Source organism: Eleutherodactylus coqui, chromosome 4, assembly GCF_035609145.1.
Source record: "Eleutherodactylus coqui strain aEleCoq1 chromosome 4, aEleCoq1.hap1, whole genome shotgun sequence".
NCBI classification, from domain to species: domain Eukaryota; kingdom Metazoa; phylum Chordata; class Amphibia; order Anura; family Eleutherodactylidae; genus Eleutherodactylus; species Eleutherodactylus coqui.
The window spans coordinates 285118890-285141581 of NC_089840.1; the positions used below are offsets into that span (position 1 = coordinate 285118890).

The 22692-nt window shown below is 46.3% G+C and overlaps 1 protein-coding gene across 1 annotated transcript in view; it reads left to right on the forward strand.

Moving 5' to 3' along the window:
• LOC136626740 (zinc finger protein 585A-like) overlaps positions 1–20067 on the forward strand; it is a 96841-nt gene extending 76774 nt beyond the window's left edge. The window contains exon 8 of the mRNA XM_066601746.1: positions 18453–20067. Within this exon, the coding sequence (XP_066457843.1) occupies positions 18453–19906 (1454 nt within the window). The 3' untranslated portion in view covers positions 19907–20067. The remainder of the gene's footprint in view (positions 1–18452) is intronic.
• The last annotated feature ends 2625 nt before the right edge of the window (positions 20068–22692 follow it).

Consider the following 22692-nt stretch of genomic DNA (forward strand, 5'->3'; position numbering starts at 1 on the left):
TGGGGGCCTGGGGTATTATTATTTGGTGCAGCCATGATTACCTCCCGTATCTTCTGTTCCGAGAACAGTGATTCCAGGAAGGCTACCTGGTCCGGTGTGAGTTTGGGTAATACAAGAGACTGTTGCCAGGAGTCTATCTTCTTCATGTCAGTGGGGGTTGCCCTATAGATGTCTTCAAAGTAGTCGCATATGGTCCCCTCTATGTCTGTTTGTTCGGAGTATCTCACCCCTGTGCGTGGGTCTGTGATATATGTGATTGGTTTGTGTTTTTGTTGTGAGTTTGCTATACTTGCCAGCAATCTGCCAGGTTTATTGGCTTGGCGGTAAAATTTATTCTGTTCCCGTTTAGTGACCCAAACTGCCTGCCATTGCACGAAAGCTTCTAAAGTTTGTTTAGTTTGTCTTGTTGGGAAGGGGAGCGGCGAGCTGCCGCTGTGCAGTCAGCAGGGAATGTTGGAGTTTACTGAATTGAGACCTGATCTGTTTCCGCTTAAATGAGACGAAGCTTATCACATGGCCTCTCATTGCTGGTTTGGGCATCACCCAAAGCAGAGGGGTGTTATTTAAGTGTTCAATATCGTTGTTCAAATAGTTAGCCCAATGTGTTTTTAAGTATTTGTGAAAATCTTCTGAATTGTATAGATGTAATGGAAAAGGCCAGGTTCTAATCCTTACTGCTAAGTTTCTACCGATGAGGGTCATACTAATCAGGGCGTGGTCCGTGATTGCTATGGGTAGTATTTCTATGGCGGAGAGCCTTTCAAATAGGGAGAGTGCAATAAGAAAGAAATCTATCCTGGAGAAGCTCTGGTGGGCCAAGGAATAAACTGTATATTCTCTGGAAGTGGTACTGGTCATGCGCCAGAGGTCACAAAGCATTCCCAGTTCCATGAGATAGGCCAGATCTTTAGAGGGTTGCATGTGGGACACATTTAGTGAGTATTTGTGTAGGGTTAGGCAAATAGTGGTGTTAAAGTTCCCCCTACAACTAAGTGTGTGTCCTGTCTATGAAGTAGAAAAGAGGTAATTTTGGATAAAAAATTACTGTTTGGATGATTTGGGGTATATATATTGAGGAAAGCATATTGTTTATTGTATATATTTACTGTTTATAGCAGATGTCTACCCTCTTCATCAATTAGCTCCTCTACTATGGGGGATGACAGGCCCCTTCAAAAGAGAATGGCCACGCCACGAGTCTGGGATGTATAGCAGGAGTCTAGGCCCTCAAGGAGGCTCCTGATGCAGACTGCCAATGCATTTACTGTAAAAAGACCACATCCGGTCCAAGGCGCCTCAAGTGAGTGAGGACCTTCTTATGCTTGATCGGTGTGTTGAGGCCCGTCACATTTCACGAAACCAATTTAAAGGGGTTGTCCCGCGGCAGCAAGTGGGTCTACACACTTCTGTATGGCCATATTAATGCACTTTGTAATGTACATTGTGCATTAATTATGAGCCATACAGAAGTTATAAAAAGTTTTTTACTTACCTGCTCCGTTGCTAGCGTCCTCGTTTCCATGGAGCCGACTAATTTTCGCCGTCTAATGGCCAAATTAGCCGTGCTTGTGCAGTCCCGGTCTTCTTTTTTCAATGGGGCTGCTCGTGTTGGATGCCGGCTCCGTGTAGCTCCGCCCCGTCACGTGCCGATTCCAGCCAATCAGGAGGCTGGAATCGGCAATGGACCGCACAGAAGCCCTGCGGTCCACCGAGTGAGATCTCCGCGGCCATCTTCATCAGGTAAGTAAGAAGTCACCGGAGCGCGGGGATTCAGGTAAGCGCTCTCCGGTGTTCTTTTTTAACCCCTGCATCGGGGTTGTCTCGCGGCGAACTGGGGGGGGGGGGGGGTTGAAAAAAAAAAAAACCTGTTTCGGCGCGGGACAACCCCTTTAATGTCGATGGAGCTCATGTATTCTTGTTGTGATGTATACCTGGTGTTTGTCATAGTGACAAGAGTGGATTAGTGTGTGTCAAGTTAATATTTATTACCTTGTTCCCCATCATCCCAGCGAGCAACGTAGGATCAGATAGATGCAGGTCAGGAACCCACGCGCCAGCCAGCTCAACCTGGGAGGCAGCGGAGAGGAAAAACATCTTGGCGTCAGAACAGTACAACCATCAAAATTAACCATTAACATTCTTAGTTGTATAGTTACCAGATCAACATGAATACAAAAAAAATGAAATAAGAGAAAGAAAAGGTACTGCTGCCCTGAAGGGTCAATGTGATCTCTGGCTCTAAGCCTCTTGCCTACTGGAGAACGTCAGTGTTTCCCAAAGCCTGTTTTATTGCAGGTGACCATCTTTGTTGAGGTTGAAATATCGACCTGCTGACCTTGGGTCATCGTATATCAGGTATTGAACATTATGTTGCGTTTTAAGCCTGGCCGGGAGCAGGAGTTGGAGCTGTATATTTTTTTTGTGAAGATAGCGACAAATTGGGGAGAAGGTCCTGCGTTTCTGGGAGACAAGCGCCAAAAGTCCTGGAAAATCAGCACTTTGAAATCTCTGATCTGTAAAGTTGATTGACCGCAGTAATCTCTCAGGATCCTCTCCTTAACTGTCCAGTTTAGATATCTCGCTTTTACTCATCTGGGACGTTGGTTTCCTGCATCTGGAGGTCTGTGGGGTCCAATTCTATGGACTCTTTCTATACAGGTGTTATCAATGGGTATGTCTGGAGGTAGAGCTTTAGGGAGCTGCTCCGTCAGGAGAGTAAGCAATTCACAACCCATGATGTTCCCTGGGATACCTATGAAGCGCAAGTTGTTTCTGCAGTCTTGATTCTCCGAATCCTCAAGCTTCTCCTTCAGTTTCTGCTCCATTTCTCAACATATGGTAATTGATTGTTGGAGACTTGAGATCTCCTGAGAACCCACTTTATTTTCTAGTTCTGTAATCTTCTGGGCATTTGTGGTTATAAGTGAGAGGGCGCGTTTGTCAAACATCGGCATAAGAAATTGGGATACATCATGTGCCACCGTGGCAGCTTGTAGTGTCTCCTGAGGTTGATGAGCGAGATAGGCTATTACTTGGAGAGCATTATCCTGATGCTCTGGTGTGAGAACCAGGGTCCCCCTGATTGATGAGCTGCTGCAGTCATCATGGGCTCAGAGCCGGCAGACTCCCCCTCTCCACAGCGGAGCAGGCTCATCACCTATCCTCTCCTTCTCTCCTGCTGAACCAAGCAGCTGCACAGCACCGTAGTGACTTTCCTCCTCACCACCGCTCCCCAGAGGATGGTTGGGTCTGCGGCGAGCTCCTCAGCTAACAGGTGAGGCTGTTACTGTCTACTCGTTTGCAGTGAATGCCTGGATAGTTTCAGTAATCAAGGCCGGGAATGTGCAGGCCTCGCTAGGCCGTGGGTCCCGTATGTGCCTGTGGTCACGGATCCGCCCTAGAGGGGACTCTATTCAATCCTCAGTAGCACAGGAGGACATCGGCCAGGTGTTTTAGCTATCCCAGGCTCCAAAATTGCGGGATGAGCCTAAATCCTGTTCAGCAATCTGTTTTTTGTTTTTTTTTTAAAGCAGCTGGGGCTGATTTTCGAAGTAGGGGTTATATTTCAAGTCACACCCCCAAAAATCCTCGCACGTAGTACTACAAAGTCGCGCAACTTTGTTGCACGACGTGCGACTTTATGGCACCACAAAATTGCGATATTGCCACCAGAAAACGCTGCGATATTGCTTACACCACCGATGTGATATCGCTGCGATTTTTCCCGCCACAATATCGCATCACCCGTGTGAACAGGCCTAAAGCTCCACGTTTGAATATAGCCTCACTGCAGTTGGATTGATTAAAGGGGTGGTCTCGCGAAACCAAGTGGGGTTATACACTTCCGTATGGCCATATTAATGCACTTTGTAATGTACATTGTGCATTAAATATGAGCCATACAGAAGTTATTCCACTTACCTGTTCCGTTGCTAGCGTCCTCGTCTCCATGGTTCCGTCTAAATTCGCTGGCAGCTTGCTTTTTTAGACGCGCTTGCGCAGTCCGGTCTTCTCCATTCAGCACGAGCCGCTTCAGTGTGCTCCCCGCTACAGCTCTTCTGCGCATGCGCAGACGAGCTGTCACTGCTCGGGAGCGCGCTGAAGCGGCCATTCTGCACCATCCTCTGTTAGAGGAAGGTGCAGAAACTGGAGCTGCCCAGCGGAGAAGACCAGCCCAGCCCAGCCGCCCCGAGAAGCCTCCCAGGTAAGTGATGGGTCGGGGGGGGGGGCTGCCGCTGCGCCGGGGGGGGCTGCCGCTGCGCCGGGGGGGGGGGGGGGCTGTCGCTAGGCCGGGGGGGCTGCCGCTGCGCCGGGGGAGCTAGCGCTAGGCCGGGGGGGCTGTCGCTGCGATGGGGGGGCTGTCGCTAGGCCGGGGGAGCTAGCGCTAGGCCGGGGGGGCTGTCGCTAGGCCGGGGGGGCTGCCGCTGCGATGGGGGGGGCTGTCGCTAGGCCGGGGGGGCTGTCGCTAGGCCGGGGGGGCTGCCGCTGCGCCGGGGGAACTAGCGCTGGGGAGCCGGGGGCTAGCGCCGCTTACCTGCTGCCTGGCGGTGGGCGTCTGGTCGGCGGCTGCGATGCGTCCGGTTGCCATGGAGACACAGCTGGCGGCGTCTCGGGAGCGCGCACGTCGGGCTGAAGCAAGGGCTGTACACTTTGGGAGAAGAACCGGCGGCCATCTTTGGAAAAGTTTTTAAAAGTTGCTGAAACGCTGGAACAGTGAGTAGAAACCGGCTTTAAAAGTCATTTAAACGGGTGCTTAGTTTTGTATGCTGAATAAGGGGGACTGGGCAAAAAAAAAAATTAACTGCTTCCTCGAGACATCTCCTTTAATGAAGATTACACTGTGGAACACAATTTTTGTAACAGATAAGCGGCTTGTAGTTACTTGCGCTAAATTCAAATATGATATCTGTTTTTTTCTGCCATGTTTTTCAATGGGAATAATGTAATCTAATTGCCATTGTATTGTATTTTTTGGAAATTTGCCTTTACAATTAATCCAGTCGACTCGATTAACCTTGCTTAATAAAAAGAATAACAAAAGTGATTGCACAACTATTTCACAATCACTGTTACACACCGCATGCTGACCAAACACTATAAGGGTAGGTTTGTGTAACATATAGGGTACGCACCGCGTGCTGGCTGAACACTATAAGGGTAGGTTAATGTAACATATAGGGTACACACCGCTTGCTGACTGAACACTATAAGGGTAGGTTTGTGTAACATATAGGGTACGCACCGCGTGCTGACTGAACACTATAAGGGTAGGTTAATGTAACATATAGGGTACACACCGCGTGCTGACTGAACACTATAAGGGTAGGTTTATGTAACATATAGGGTACACACCGCATGCTGACTGAACACTATAAGGGTAGGTTTGTGTAACATATAGGGTACGCACCGCGTGCTGACTGAACACTATAAGGGTAGGATTGTGTAACATATAGGCTACGCACTGCGTGCTGACTGAACACTATAAGGGTAGGTTAATGTAACATATAGGGTACACACCGCGTGCTGACTGAACACTATAACGGTAGGTTTGTGTAACATATAGGGTATGTCTCCACGTGGCGTAAAGACTGCAGATCATCCACCAGTAAGTTGTAATTAATGAACTGTGTTTTTACAGGTCATTGGTTAGACTCAATTAAAGAATCAAAATCATAAAACAAAAATACATGTTAAGTATCGCTGCATCCATAAAGGTCCGATCTATCAAAGTAATGCATTATTTACCCTGCAAGGTGAACAGCATCCAAAAAAACAATTAAAAACGCCAAAAATGCGCTTATTGGTCATTCTGTCTCCAAGAAAAAATGTAATTTAAAAATGAGCGAAAATTCATATGTATTCCAATATGGTAATAACGTAAACTACAGGACGTCCCGCAAGAAATGAGCCCATGCAGAACTATGTGGATGGGAAAAAAAGTTTTTGATCGCAGAAAATGGCAACAGAAAATAATTTTATTTTAAATTAAATGATTTTGAAAAAAAATAAAAGTAGTACAGCAAAAAATAAACCACATAAGTTTGGTATCGTAGTAATTATACTGAACTACAGAACAAAGTTATGTCAGTTTTGTCGCAGTTTATGGGCCGCAGAAACAAGGCGCACCGGAAGATAGCGGAATTTCATGTGTTTGTTTCATTTTACTTCACTTTTTAAATGTTTTTCAGTACAGTATACGGCACATTTAATAATACCACTGAAAAATACAACTCGTCCCGCAAAAAACAAGCCCTCATACAGTGACATCGATGGATAAATAAAGGAGTTACGAAGAAAATGCTTGGTCACTAAGGAGTTAAATAACTTCAAAATGAGACGTGCGGCTATTATTCAGTGTAACCAGTGTAATCAGCAGCTTTTAATTTTACAGAAATGTATCAAAAATCATTGCGCACATTAAGCTCTTGTATTCCATATATCCTTGAGTGTTGGAAGCTTACTGACCCCTTCAGAGTGATAGTACAGCTCTCAAACACAGCGGCAGAGATAGTGATTGCAGTGCAGTTACTTCCAGTATTAGTGAATACAGTGCAGTTACCTCCAGTATTAGTGAATACAGTGAAGTTACCTTCAGTGATCACAGGTGATGTGCCCTCTGATTTGGGGTCATACATTTATCTTCTTGCTCTGGGCCCAGACCGCCATAAAGGCTTCTTCCAGCTATGACTAGTCTCTGCACACGCTGTCCATCCTGACGCTACTCCAATTAACCTCTCAGTAACTCCCCTGTAGTACTAATGCATCTTCTGTGACCTGACAAATCAGTAATGTCTCTTTCCCTATAATTCAGGTGTCCTTTTGTGACTCCACTATACTATAAGGCTGCCTTTGTTGGCCCACTTAGTTATAGTGCCCCCTATGTATCACCCAGTGCCGCTCTGTTCCCAGCATCACCTGACTCCGCCCCCTCTCCAGCCTTGCGCCCAGTGTGTCTGGAGTTCGTGGGACAAGTCGGGTAATGCTGGGAACATTACCGCTGGGCGGCAGTCCTGATAGTCAGGAAGACAGAAGATGGTTAAAGGAGATGTCCCGAGGCAGCAAGTGGGTCTATACACTTCTGTATGGCCATAATAATGCACTTTTTAATGTACATTGTGCATTAATTATGAGCCATACAGAAGTTATAAAAAGTTTTATACTTACCTGCTCCGTTGCTGGCGTCCTCGTCTCCATGGTGCCGACTAATTTTCGCCCTCCGATGGCCAAATTAGCCGCGCTTGCGCAGTCCGGGTCTTCTCCTCTTCTCTATGGGGCTCCGTGTAGCTCCGTGTAGCTCCGCCCCGTCACGTGCCGATTCCAGCCAATCAGGAGGCTGGAATCGGCAATGGACCGCACAGAAGCCCTGCGGTCCATGAAGATAGAGGATCCCGGCGGCCATCTTCAGCAGGTGAGTATGAAGACGCCGGACCGCCGGGATTCAGGTAAGCGCTGTGCGGGTGGTTTTTTTAACCCCTGCATCGGGGTTGTCTCGCGCCGAACGGGGGGGGGGTTTAAAAAAAAAAAAACCCGTTTCGGCGCGGGACATCTCCTTTAATAATGGTGCTAATGAACTGCGGGCCAGCAGTGGGGGCCGAGCAGTGGGGTGTGGAGGGTGTTGTGTTCGGGGTCAGCAGTGTTGCGTAAGGGAAGAGGGGTGAATGTCCGGTAATTGTATTATTATAGGGGATTTTCTACGTCACATAGTATGTTAGGCTTAATGAAAACCATATTCATCTAATTCTTCCTGCATCAAACCTCCCCTCCCCCTTGGACGGCAAGAAGAAGCCCAACAAGCCAAGCTCATTTGAAGGAAAAAAATTCCTTCCTGACTCCATGATGGCAGGCAGAGTAATCCCTGGATCAACATTTGAGATCAACAACACCGTTGGTCAGCTAATGTCTATATCCTGTAATAGCATAGCGCTCTAAAAAGGCATCTAGTCCCATCTTAAACTCCTCTGGATTTTACCATCACCACATCCTCAGGCAGAGAGTTCCACAGTCTCACCACTCTTACAGTAAAGAACCCCCTTTTCAGTTGGTGATGAAACCTGCTTTTCTCTAGAAATAGAGGATGCCGTATTGTAACCATCGCAGTCCTGAGTATAACCAGATCATGGGAGAGATCCTTGTATTGTCCGTAATGTATTTATACATAGTTATTTGATCGCCCCTTAACCGTATTTTTTTCAGGGTGAATAATCCAAATTTTGATGCCTCTCTGGGTATTCCAGTCCTTTCGGTCCGTTTATTAGTTTAGTTGCCCTTCTTTCATCCCCTTCAAGCACTGCAACATCTTTCCTGAGCACCGGTGTCCGGAACTGTACACAGTATTCCATGTGGGGCCTGACAAGTGCCTTATATAGTGGGAGGATAATGTTCTCGTCCCTCGCCCCTATACCTCTTTTAATGCACCCCAAGACTTTGTTAGCTTTTGCAGCAGCTGACTGGCATTGATTTCTCCAGTTAAATCTACAGCCCACTAGTACCCCCAGGTCCTTTTCTATATCACTTTTCCCTAGCAGTACCCCATTTAGTGTATATTGGTGACATCCGTTTCTCCTGCCCATGTGCATAACCTTACATTTATCAACATTGAACTTCATTTTCCATTTTTCTACCCAAGCCCCCGGCTTATCTAGGTTATTTTGTAGCCATAGATCGTCTCCAGTTGTATTAATTTTCGTATATAATTTTGTATCATCTGCAAATACTGATATTTTTCTGTGCAGTGCCTCTATCAGGTCATTGATAAATATATTGAACAGAATGGGGCCTAATACTGAACCCTGTGACACCCTGTCGCCCAATCAGAGTATGAACCATTTATTACCACCCTCTGCTTTCTATCTCTGAGCCAGTTCCTTACCCAGATGCACACGGTTTTGCCCAGACTGAGCTGCCTCATTTTATATATCAGCCTATTATTCGGCACGGTATCAAATGCTTTAGAGAAATATGGATATACAAGATCAATAGACTCTCCAGGTCCAGCCTAGAACGTATTTCATTGTAGAAGCTAATCAAATTGGTCTGACATGATCGACCCCCCCCCCCCCCCTCCCCCATGCTGATGAGCGGTTATGGTGTTGTTTTCCTTGAGGTAATCTAGGATGGCGTCTCTCAGAAATCCCTCAAATATTTTTCCAATTATTGAAGCGAGACTTACCAGTCTGTAGTTACTAGTCTCTCTTTCAGACCCCTTTTTGCATATTGGAACCACATGGGCAATGCATCAATCCAGTGCTATGACCCCGGTCTCAATAGTGTCAATATAAGAAATGGCTGTCTAGCTATCATGTCTCTTAATTCCTTTAGAAAACTTGGGTGTATTCCATCTCGACCCTTCGATTTTACATTGTCTCGTCTTCTTCCCATTCAAGATACTCGGCTGATATCTTCTATATCAGATAATTATCCTGATTGACCCGACAAGGATGGACAGGAACCGGGACAAGATGGCGGAGAGTATATTCACCCTCACCCTAGAGATACTCTTCCAGCTTACAGGAGAGGTGAGAGATTCTGGGGATGATGTCACGTTCCATCATTCTTATCTCTGTCAGTCTATGTTCACATCTATGGCCGAGGATTTACTGCAGATTCAGTCCTTTGGCCGCCTTCACATGAAGTGTGATTACTGCGGGTGTTCCACAATGGTAGCCTGCAGCTATTACCCAGTAAATCCGCACTGGCCAAATCCGTATCTTAATGGCTCGTATTATGCTGCGGACTTACTTGCCAAACTGCTGCGGATTTTATCCTTTGTTCTTCAGGAGTTCAAAATCCGCAGCATAAATCCGTAGTATAAATAGTCTCGCTGCGGATTTAGAATCTGCCGCAGTTCTCAAAGACTAAGTAGATTTGTTATAGAAAATACCGGCACCGCGTGAAAGACATTTTATAAATCTCCCCGCATGGCCTGTACTGTAAATGCTGCAGCCAAGTGTGAAGACGGCCGGAATGCTGGAAACTATTGCAGCAACAGCCAACAGAATAGAACAACAGAACTGATGAACACAGATGTGAAGAGCCGACATAACTGCCGGACCAGACTGGGAGGACTCTAGAAATGTCTGCAGGGATATTTATGGATGTGTCTTCTCATAAACAGGATTACACTGTAGTGAAGAAGACTTCTAGTGATGGCTGTCAGGCCCCGGTGTCTGATGGATGGGGGAGACCCCTGAGCCCAATCACAGGGCCTCCACCTCACCCCCTGATACTGGAGGAGATCAATGAGCAGAAGATCCTAGAACTCATCAACAAGATGATTGAGCTGCTGACTGGAGAGGTAACACTGCTGGGAATGCTGGGAGATTATACTGTAACACTATGGCGGTATAACGTGTCTGGGTGATGACGGTATCATTGTGTTGTCAGGTTCCTATAAGGTGTCAGGATGTCACTGTCTATTTCTCCATGGAGGAGTGGGAGTATTTAGAAGGACACAAGGATCAGTACAAGGACGTCATGATGGAGGACCACCAACCCCTCCCATCACCAGGTAATAGACAGGACTAAATCCACACGGCCTTTATTATTTGTATGTAGAGAATAAATTCAGTGGCTGTCTGTGTTTTCTGCAGGTAGATCCAGTAAGAGAACAGCAGCGGAGAGATGTCCCCGGCCTCTTCTTCCACAGGATGATCAGGTAGATGGAGAGAAGGTCTCATGAAATCTCCCCCCTGGTCTGTAGGACGGCTGGGAAGGTCTTGTGTTTAGTCTTATTATATGATTGATACTTGTGTAATGAGAAAGCTGGAGATGGCAGGATTACAGCCGACCGCAGACATTAGATCTCCACATCTTATCACTTTTTTCTGGTTCTGGAGACTTCTGGTTGGAATAAAGAAGCAACAGGTTGGAGTTATACAGGAGACCTGCAGCTATTTGGCCCAGATCACTACTGCTGTCATGTCATTCCGGCTCCTCATACTAATTAATGACCTTTTCTGGCCATATAAAACCTTCCACACGACTTCTCCAACTGTGTGATGACTTTTACAATATTTATTTCACAGCTGGTGAAACTGGAGGAAGATCTGATCCCCATTGATGCTACAGAGACACATGTGAGGGGGTATCAGCCGTGTAAGGAGGGGATTCCTACAGATGGCCCCCCAGGTGAGACTGCATGTAGAGAAGAGTCTGTGTTGTCGGGGTTTTCAGCTGTATATTCCCTTATTCAGCCACAATTTATCTATATATATAAAATAGGATGTGTGTATGCGCCACCATAACTCATGGACGCCTGGAACAATTTCAACCAAACTTGATACATATATGTCATTCCGTGTTGACAATTTTTTTTTTGGGGGGGGGGGGGATAAGACAACCCCACTACCCCAGGGGGGAGAGGTGTCGAATGCCGGAATTGTACTTGAGCAGATGGTTTTTATTTCAGTCTTACACAGACTACCTCCTCCTCCTCTAATACTAATATATTGCACAGACCTCCTGCTCCCAGATAATATCTTACACAGACAACCTCCTCCTCTGCTCCAACTACCACGCAGCTTCCCACCAGCACTGAGCCACTATGTACCACACAGAAATGAACCCAGCAGCCACTCTTATAAAAGCTGTCCAAAACTAAATCTGTGTTGCCCACAGAAACCAATCACAGTGCAGCTTTCATTTTACCTCAGCAGTATAACAAATGAAAGCTGAGCTGTGATTGGTTGCTATTGGCAACAAAAATTACAGGGGAAGATGGGGAGTTTTTGATTTTTAATTACGCCAGTATTACACAGTCCACCTGCTCCTCAGATAATAATATTTTACGCAGACAACTTCCTCGTCCTCAAATACTAATATTACACAGACGACCTCCTCATATGCCATTATATTACGCAGACAACCTCCTACTCATATACGAATATATTAAACTAATACTATATATATATATACACACATGTTTAAATTCTTTTCGTGTCTAAAAAAAAAAATACATGGGCAAAGCCGTGTAATCAGCTAGTATATAATAAAGTGTAAATGTTATATAATATTTTTATGTAAACCTAAACATTCAATATTTTCTGCTAAAAAGAACTGAGGGAACATCTCAATCACACATCAGATCTGGATAATCTCCATCCTCTGCAGACGCTTTCATGTCTGTCACATGTGCTCATTGTGAAGCTGCTCTCATCTGTGAAGAGAACGGGGTGCCAATGGCCGACCTGCCGATTCTGGGTTGTCTGACGAATGCTCTTCAGGCTGCATGGTGCTGGGATGTGAGCTCAGCTTCCACTACAGGACGTCGGGCCCTCGTGGCCCCTTATGGAGTATTTCTGATATATACAGTTTGTTATTTCCCCTTAAAGGGGTTGTCCGGCCACACAGGGTAAAAATTTTTATAATGCTGCTGCTTTCCTTTCAGTAAGGATAGTAACAGACAGCATACAGGGGCTCAAACCGGCCGGCAGATCAGCTGCAATGTCAGTTTCTTACCTTAGATTCTGATCTTCACTGCAGCTTTCAAAGATGGCGCCTCTGTGTGCGCGCTCCCGATGGTAGTAAGAGACATGAAAAGGCAGGATTTCATGGCCTCCCTCAGCTCACGTCCTAGCCCCGCCCACGACATGCCCACCTCTATTGAACTGCTCTACAGTCTCTCCCCGCCCAGGCCCCGCCCCCTGCTGCATACTATAATCAGAGGGGGTGTGGCCAGGGGAGACTGCGTTATACACTCATGTCAGGATAAATTTCCTGGCATGAGTGTAAACAGCAGCACAGTGTATAGTGAATGGAGAGGGGCGGGGGAGAGACCAGAGAGAACTCTCCTGCAGCCCCCCACTGCAAGGCTACCTACTGCCCCCCACCCTGCTAAAGTGAAACAAAACATTTCCCCACACTCACATGCCCTCATAGTGCCCCTCCCACGGCGACCCCCCCTCACAATGACCCCCCCCCCCACAGTGCACTCTCCCACAGTGCCCCCCTAATGATCGCCCACAGTGCCACAAACAGTGCCCTCTACAGTACCCCCTACACATGGCCCCCAGTGTCACCCCTACAGTGCCCTCCAAAGTAGCCCCCCTCATTCCCCCCAACCATAGCATTCTCCACAGTCCCCCCTCAACAGTGCCCCCCCAGTATTCCCCCCCCCACAGTGCCCTCCGCAGTACCCCCCCTACACATGCCACCCCCCCCCCAGAGTCCCCCCACTGCACTCCAAAGTAGCCCCCCTCCACATGCCCCCCATCCACAGCGTCCCTATACAGTGCCCCCCCTGTGACCTCCCCCACAGAGTCCCCCTTTACAGTGCCCACACACAAGTACACTAACAGCACCCCCCCCCTCCCCCCTCCCCCCGGGACTTCTGACAGCCGGGTCTCCTGACATTGCACACACACACATCACTGCCGCTCGCTCCCCCCCCCCCCCCGGGACGTCTGACAGCCACTTGCACACATCCATCCATCCATCCTCCCCCCTCCCTCCCTCCCTCCTCCCATCCCCCCACGAGAGCCCGCCCCTCCTCTCATTCTTACCTTGGAGTTGAAGAGCCAGCAGACACACAACCCCTGCAGGCAGAACTGAGCTTCCCAGGCTGAAGTTCTTCTGCACATGCGCAGAGCTGTGCTGGAGAGGCGCGTCCCTGGTCGTCCCGACAAGAAGAGGACTAGAGACTTGTCGGAACCAGGAACCATGGCAACCGAGGAGCAACACGGGGGGGGGGGGGGCAGCCAAGAGGTAAGTGAATAACTTCTGTTTGCCTAATTTACAATGCACAATGTATATTACAAAGTGCATTGTATTGGGCAAACAGAAGTAATGAGACCTAATGTTTATGGCCGGACAACCCCTTTAATGTTTTGGTAGAGCCACAGGCACCGTGTAAGGAGAAGCCATCCTCATTCTGCATTCAGCTGCTCCTTCCATCTGCCCCCAGCTGATACCCCATGCACTATGTCAGGGTCTCTGCAACATCCAATCACTCTATCAGACCTGGACCCCCGTCCCCAGTGCTGCCCCCGCACATGTGCAAGTACTATTATCATGTCCCTCTCCTCTGCTGCTGGAACCAGAAGGACTGGGCATGCTCAGTAGGAACTTCCCACATCTTGGTACAAGTAACAGACAGCTGGGTTAGTGAATGGCTACAAACATATCTGTGCCCACTGATAATGGCGGTGCCGGGCTTGTAAAGGCGTCTTTATTCCCCGGTCAGCCGTACATGATCAGCAGACTGTAGTTGCAGTGCAGTTCAGGGCAGTTTACAGCAGGGGGCCTCAGCAGCTCTTATCCACCCAGAAGTGTGTACCTGCCTGCGCCCATGATTGGCACACATGAGAAAAATCCTACATGCCATACGGACACGTAGGCGAAGAAAAATGGCCATCAAATTATGTACGTACGCTTGCCTGACCAGACACAATTTTGGGTAAATTCTAGACTTAATTCCGTGCGTATGCTCCATTCAGACATGTTATTCAGATAGATTCAGTATGCTTATTACTGAACCAGCAGCACATTTATAGTCCTCATGGGATATTATATCATAGAATATGGCAAGGAAAAGCTGTTTTTGTCCTAAAGGCGTCCAAATTGCAAAGAGTTATAAAATCAAAGGTGGAGAAAGTTATGAGCATCAATTAGAAAAAAATACAATAAAAAGTGTTAAATTAATAGAAAGGTAAAACATGAGTAACAGAAACCTATAATATGAACCTTAGAGATGAGCGAACGTACTCGTCCGAACTTGATGCTCGGGCGAATATTAGGGTGTTCGTGATGCTCGTTACTCTTAACGAGCACCACGCGATGTTCGGGTTACTTTCACTTTAATCTCTGAGACGTTAGCGCGCTTTTCTGGCCAATTGAAAGACAGGGAAGGCATTACAACTTCCCCCTGCGATGTTCAAGCCCTATACCACCCCCCTGCAGTGAGTGGCTGGCGAGATCAGGTGTCACCCGAGTATAAAAATCGGCCCCTCCCGCGGCTCGCCACACATGAGGTCTGACATAGCTGAGGGAAAGAGCTGTCTTAGTGGAGCTGCTATAGGAAGAGTGTTAGGAGTTAGTGTAGGCTTCAAGAACCCCAACGGTCCTTCTTAGGGCCACATCTAACCGTGTGCAGTACTGTGGAGGCTGTTTTTTTTGCAGTGTTGCACCCGTTTTTTTTTTTTGGTGTATCGGCCGTGCAGAGCATTGCGCCCTGCAGTAATACTACAGGGACAGAAGTGGTGGTTAGGCAGGGAGAGTGTTACGAGTGATTGTAGGCTTCAAGAACCCCCACGGTCTTTCTTAGGGCCACATCTAACCGTGTGCAGTACTGTGGAGGTTGTTTTTTTGCAGTGTTGCACCCGTTTTGTTTTTTTTTGGTATCTCGGCCGTGCAGAGCATTGCGCCCTGCAGTAATACTACAGGGACAGAAGTGGTGGTTAGGCAGGGAGAGTGTTAGGAGTGATTGTAGGCTTCAAGAACCCCCACGGTCTTTCTTAGGGCCACATCTAACCGTGTGCAGTACTGTGGAGGCTGGTTTTTGCAGTGTTGCCCTTTTTTTTTTTTCCAAATCGGCCGTGCAGAGCATTGCGCCCTGCAGTAATACTCCAGGGACAGAATTGTGTAGGCAGGGCCAGAAGACATATATTATTGATTGAATATACGCAGTGGGCCTTTCCTTAAAAAAAAAAGGGCAAAAAATCTATTTGGCCTGCCTCTCACAGTCCTCAGCGTTCTGGGTACGTGTGTGCTGGGTGTACAACGTAAAAAAAATCATACGCAGCCGGCTACGTTTAACAGCAGGCTTGCGCCACATTATTTCTTACAGCGTTCTGTTTCTGAATTACTGGTAATACAGCATGCTGAGGGGTAGGGGTAGGCCTAGAGGACGTGGACGCGGCCGAGGACGCGGAGGCCCAAGTCAGGGTGTGGGCACAGGCCGAGCACCTGATCTAGGTGTATCCCAGCCGACTTCTTCGGGATTAGGAGAGAGGCACGTTTCTGGCGTCCCCACATTCATCGCACAATTAATGGGTCCACGCGTGAGACCTTTATTAGAAAATGAGCAGTGTGAGCAGGTCCTGTCGTGGATGGCAGAAAGTGCTTCCAGCAAGCTATTGTCCACCCACAGTTCTGCGCCGTCCACTGCTGCAAATCCGAATCCTCTGGCTGCTGCTCCTCCTTCCTCCCAGCCTCCTCACTCCACTACAATGACACATTCTCAGGATCGGGCTGACTCCCAGGAACTGTTCTCGGGCCCCTGCTCAGATTGGGCAGCAGTGGTTCCTCTCCCACCAGAGGAGTTTATCGTGGCTGATGCCCAACCATTTGAAAGTTCACGGGGTCCGGGGGATGAGGCTGGGGACTTCCGGCAACTGTCTCAAGACATTTCAGTGGGTGAGGAGGCCGATGACGATGAGACACAGTTGTCTTGCAGTCAGGTAGTAGTGAGGGCAGTAAGTCCGAGGGAGGAGCGCACAGAGGATTCGGAGAAAGAGCAGCAGGACAATGAGGTGACTGACCCCACCTGGTTTGCAATGCCTACTCAGGACAGGTCTTCAGAGGGGGAGGCAAGGCCAGCAGCAGGGCAGGTTGCAAGAGGCAGTGCGGTGTCCAGGGGTAGAGGCAGGGCCAGACCGAATAATCCACCAACTGTTTCCCAAAGCGCACCCTCGCGCCATGCCACCCTGCAGAGGCCGAGGTGCTCTAAGGTCTGGCAGTTTTTCACTGAGAGTGCAGACGACCGACGAACAGTGGTGTGCAACCTTTGTCGCGCCAAGATCATCCGGGGAGCCACCACCAACAGCCTCACCACCACCAGCATGCGCAGACATGTGATGGCCAAGCACCCCACAAGGTGGGACGAAGGCCGTTCACCGCCTCCGGTTTGCACCGCTGCCTCTTCCCCTGTGCCCCAACCTGCCACTGAGATCCAACCCCCCTCTCAGGACACAGGCACTACCGTCTCCTGGTCTGCACCCACACCCTTACCTCCGCAGTCCGCAGCCCCATCCACCAATGTCTGTCAGCGCACCGTCCAGCCGTCGATAGCGCAAGTGTTTGAGCGCAAGCGCAAGTACGCCGCCACTCACCCGCACGCTCAAGCGTTAACCGTGAACATAGCAAAATTTATCAGCCTGGAGATGCTGCCGTATAGGGTTGTGGAAACGGAGTCCTTCAAAAGTATGATGGTGGCGGCGGCACCGCGCTACTCAGTTCCCAGTCGCCACTACTTTTCCCGATGTGCCGTCCCAGCCCTGCACGACCACGTCTCCCGTAACATTGTACGCGCCCTCACCAACGCGGTTACTGCCAAGGTCCACTTAACAACGGACATGTGGACAAGCACAGGCGGGCAGGGCCACTACATCTCCCTGACGGAGCTCTTGCCTATGACCTAAAGGTTGCAAGTTCAATCCCCGCCTGATTCAGGTAGCTGGGTCAACCTTCCGAGGTTGGTAAAATGAGAACCCAGCTTGGTGGGGGGTAATAAATAATGATTACCTGAAAGTGCTGCGGAATAAGTTGGTGCTATACAAATACCAAGATTTCTTTTTTATGTATAGGGAATACGGATCACATTAACTATTAGGAAACTGTAAATTAGCCTACAGGCTTTTCCTGCTCCACACTCTGACCAGTTTGCCTCACCTCAGGAGGATGATTTTGGTGTCATTAATTTCATTAGATGCTGACCACCGCTGTAAAATCCAAAAATTTAAAGCGGGTACATTCAGTGACCCGTCGGGCCCCAGAAGGTATATAAAAAAGCGTTGTAAATGGCAGTCTACATATTCTGAAAGATTACTGGTAATAGACCTGATCTCGGCTGTGATTGGGCGTCCTGGGGGGTTCCTAAGGAATTTGTAGATTTTCGGTAAAAACAAAAGGATGCGGTTTCTGGAGTATTAATGCATATAAAATCCTTTTCAGGAATGTGGTGATGCTTCATTAATAAGTATACTAAATCTGTGTGAATAACGTGTGAGCGGAGCATTGCCACAGAATTGTGTCTAGAAATTTCCCTCCACTTCCTGTCAGGCGTGCGCATGGATGTAGTTTGGTGGTCACTTTCTTTCAGGTGCACGCACGTACATACTTCCGGTCGTCCAGTTATAAGAAGTACCTTAGATTGTTATCATGTCTCTGTTAGCCCTCTGACATGTGTTGCATCTCCTGTATTGTATCTATTGTCCTATGCTAATGGAATAAACAGCGGAAGATACTGACTCTCCAAAAGAAACCTAGAGGAACAAATGATAATTCAGAGGCTAAAATGGACCCTGGAGGAGGATCTCTAATGTCAGCGAACCCCTCATTCAAATGAGTAAAACCTTATACATAATCTTTACCAATTACCGACCGGCAGACTTTGGAGCGCGGGATTTGTGTAACCTGTCTTGTTCACAATGCGTATGAACAGTTTATATAGAAATGTAATAAAATATTAATATAATTGTTATATTCAAAAATATAAAAATCTGTTTAATTCTTGGCAGATGACGACACCAGGAGATCAGAGGGACATCTGATATCTTCAGGTTCTACAGTGGAAGATGATGGTATCATACAAGATACATATGAAGAGCCTGCCATTATCCCAGATGTACCCTCAGCCCTTCCCAGCAGACATCTGTCATCTGATCCTTCTATACAGGTTCCATCTTCTGATTCATCACAGACTAGTAAGCAACATAACATTTACGGAAGAGATGTTGAAGAAGAAACAGCTGACAGAGCGGATAAGCCATTTTCCTGTTCAGAATGTGGGAAGTGTTTTAGCCAGAAAGCACATCTTGTTCAACATCAAATACATCACACAGGGGAGAAGCCATTTTCTTGTCCTGAATGTGAAAAATGTTTTACGGAAAAATCATATCTTGCTAAACATCAGATAATTCATACAGGGAAGAAGCCATTTTCTTGTTCAGAATGTGAAAAAAGTTTTATACATAAATCACATCTTGTTAAACATCAGAAAATTCACACAGGGGAAAAACCATTTTCCTGTTTTGAATGTGAAAAACGTTTTATAGATAAATCACATCTTGTTAAACATCAGAAAATTCACACAGGGGAAAGGCCATTTTCCTGTTCAGAATGTGGAAAGTCTTTTACCTTTAAATCAAATCTTGTTGTGCATCAGAGAATTCACACAGGAAAGAAGCAATTTTCCTGTTCGGAATGTGGGAAAAGTTTTAACTATAAATCAAATCTTGTTGAGCATCTGAGAATTCACACAGGAGAGAAACCATTTTCCTGTTTAGAATGTGGGATGTGTTTTATCCAGAAAGCACATCTTGTTCAACATCAGATACATCACACAGGGGAGAAGCCATTTTCCTGTTCAGAATGTGGGAAGGGTTTTATCAATAAATCAAATCTTGTTGAACATCATAGAATTCACACAGGGGAGAAACCATATTCCTGTTCAGAATGTGGGAAACGTTTTACCCATAAGTCAAATTTTGTTGAACATCAGAGAATTCACACAGGGGAGAAGCAATTTTCTTGTTCAGTTTGTGGGAAGTGTTTTACTCAGAAAACCCATCTAGTTAGACATCAGAGAACTCACACAAGAGAGAAGTCATTTTCCACATGTTCAGAATGTGGAAAGTGTTTTAACTCTAAATCAAGTCTAGAAAAACATCATCAGAGAAATCACAAAATGCGGATGCCACTTTCCTGTTCAGAATGTGGGAAGTGTTTTACCGATAAATCAAGTCTTCTTGTACATCAGAGAATTCACACAGGGGAAAAGCCATTTTCCTGTTCAGAATGTGGGAAGTGTTTTGCATATAAATCAAGTCTTGTTGGACATCAGAGAATTCACACAGGGAAGAAGCCATTTTCCTGTTCAGAATGTGGGAAGTGTTTTACCTCTAAGCCAAATCTAATTAAACATCAAAGAATTCACACAAGGGAGAAGCAATTTTCTTCTTTAGACTGTTAACAATATTTTACAGATAAATTAGAATTTGTTAAACATCAGAGAAGTCACACAGGGAAAAACCTGTATTCATGTCCAGAATGTGGGAAATATTTTTCTCGACAATCAAAACATTTTAACCATAGAAAGGTTATGTAGGGAATAAACCATATTAATATTTTGAATCTGGCTGTCCTCTTGGGTTATCTTGATTGAAAGCCTCGTCCACCTAATGTGAACTTCTGTTAGTGACCATCAAGATGATCTAATTTGTGCCCTGGATTGTTAAGAGCATCTTCAGGTACCTGAAAAGTCATGCAATTAGTGTCGTAGAATTTTAGAATGGCAGAGTTACCCAGATGTAGGACTTTGCATTTCTCCTTGTTAAATACCATTCTGTTTGTTGCTGCTCACTATGCAAGCTTTTCTAGATCTTTTTGAATACTCTCTCTCTCTTCCCTAGTTTTAGATATCCCCCCTAGCTGTGTGTCGTCAATAGATTTGATCAGTTTCCCATCAATTCACTCCTCCAGATCATTTAGGAAAATTTTGAACAACACTGGGCCTAGGATAGAGCCTTTTGGTACCCCACTTGATACATTCTTCCACGTAGATGTGCAGACATTTAGGACCACTCTTTGAGTCTGCTCACTGAGCCAGTTGTGAATCCACCTAACAGTTGCCTTGTCAATCCCATATTTGGTCATTTTTTCAATAAGTATAGTATTAGATACTTTGTCAAATACTTTACTAAAGTCAAGATAAACTATATCCACCACATTTTCCTGATCAACCCAGTCGGTGATACATACTGTCATAGAAGGAAATTAGAATAATGTAGCATGACTTGTTTGTTACAAACCCATGGTGGTTCTGGTTAATTACTCCATTCTCATCCAAGTTCTTGCATACGTGCTGTTTAATAATTTGTTCAAAGATCTTTCCTGGTATAGAAGTCAGGCTAACAGGCCTGTAGTTTCCTGGATCCACCTTTTTCCCTTTTTTGAAGATAGGGACATTTGCCCTTTTCCAATCTTCTGGGACTTCTCCTGTTCTCCAGGAATTTTCACAGATTTTGGTGAGTAGTTCAGCAATTACCTCCGCTGCTTCCTTTAGTATCCTAGGATGTAGTTCATCTGGACCTTGAGACTTGAATTCATTTAAGTTAGCTAAGTGTTCCTCACCATCTTTCTGCTTATACATATCCTGCATTCTTTTATCCCCCCAATAGCACAGGGAAGTTCAACTGATGTTCCATCTACTTTCTGAAAGAAAACAAATACAAAATAGGAATTTAAAAGTTCAGCCTTCTCAACATCATTCTTAACCAATTCACCATTTTTATCTTGTAATCATCCAATAGCATCTTTGACTTTTGTTTTGCTTTTGACATACCCCCCAAAATCCTTTTTTATTGCTTTTGGCCTCTGTTGCAAGCCTCAATTCATTATTAGTTTTAGCTTTCCTGACACTTGCCCTACAGTTTCTGTGGGCCACATTATATTCTTCTTTAGATATTCCGCCCTCTTTCCGTTTGATTAACATATTTTTCTTCATTTTTAACATGTGTGCAAGTTCTGTGTTCATCCATCCTGGTTTCTTTAAATGTTTCCCATTCTTCCTTATTTTAGGGATTGTTAACTATTGTGCTTTCACAATATTTCCCAAACTATTTGGACATTTGTGTCCTGAAGAACATCCAGCCATTGTCCTCCACACTACATAATTTTACATAACTTTATTAATACTCAACATCACATCATGTATAACTCTAAAATGGTTGGAAATATTGAAAAAAATGACTGCACCTATCATTTTCTGATGAAAGTCTGCTCATAAATCATGCATCCCATGATCCTTTTTCTATGAAAGTATTTTAGGCTTAATCTAAGACGGCTGCCAACAAGATAGCCAATAGGAACTACCACTAGGGCAAAAAGTTTGTACCCACCTATCTAATTGTTTTACAAAGTTACCCACTTGTATCTCTTTTTGTTCAGAAGATACGCTGGGTGGCCCTGACTTTTGAATCTCCCTTTATAATCAAAATAGCTTTGCAATAACCGATTGCTTATATGTAACAACCTCTGGAATATATTATTGTTTTGCACCGTCTTTGTATTTTTTAACGGGATTGTCCCATTTCTAGCGTTTTTTTTTTTTTGCAGGAAGCAGACAGCTCTGTACTTTGCACAGTGCTTGGGGTTGTTACTGCAGGCTGAGTACTACTGAAATGAATTGTACTAAGCCTGCAAAACCAATCTAGCCCACTGCACAATGTATAGAGTGTATTGTCAATTCGAAAGGCAACAAGTTCAGGTATGGCTTTAACCCCTTAACGACCAGCCCATAGTGTTTTTACGTCCTCCCGAAGTGGGCCTTATTCTCTGAGGACGTAAAAACATGCTTCCTGCAGAGAATAATGCCGCTCGGGCTGTGGACGTGACAGCTCCATGCTGTTGGTGTCCGCAGGTAGCTGACAGCATGGAGCTGTCATCCCGGGCTGTTCGGAGCCCCCCCCCCCCCGGCATTGCGATCGGCGCTATGCAATGGATAGCGTTGATCGCAAAAAAGTAAATAAAAGTGCAATAAAAGTTAAAGATTCAGCTGCTCTGATGGATCGGATCCATCGGAGCAGCTGAAATTACTCACCGATGTCCGTCGCACGACTCCCAGCTGTCCCGATGCTCCGGGTGCCGTAGCCGTCCTTCTGCGCATGCGCGCCTGGCGGCATTACGTCAGCCGTATGCGCAGAAGGCCCGGCGGCGCAGGAGACTTAAAATCTCCTGGCTCCCGGCTCCTGTAGGTAG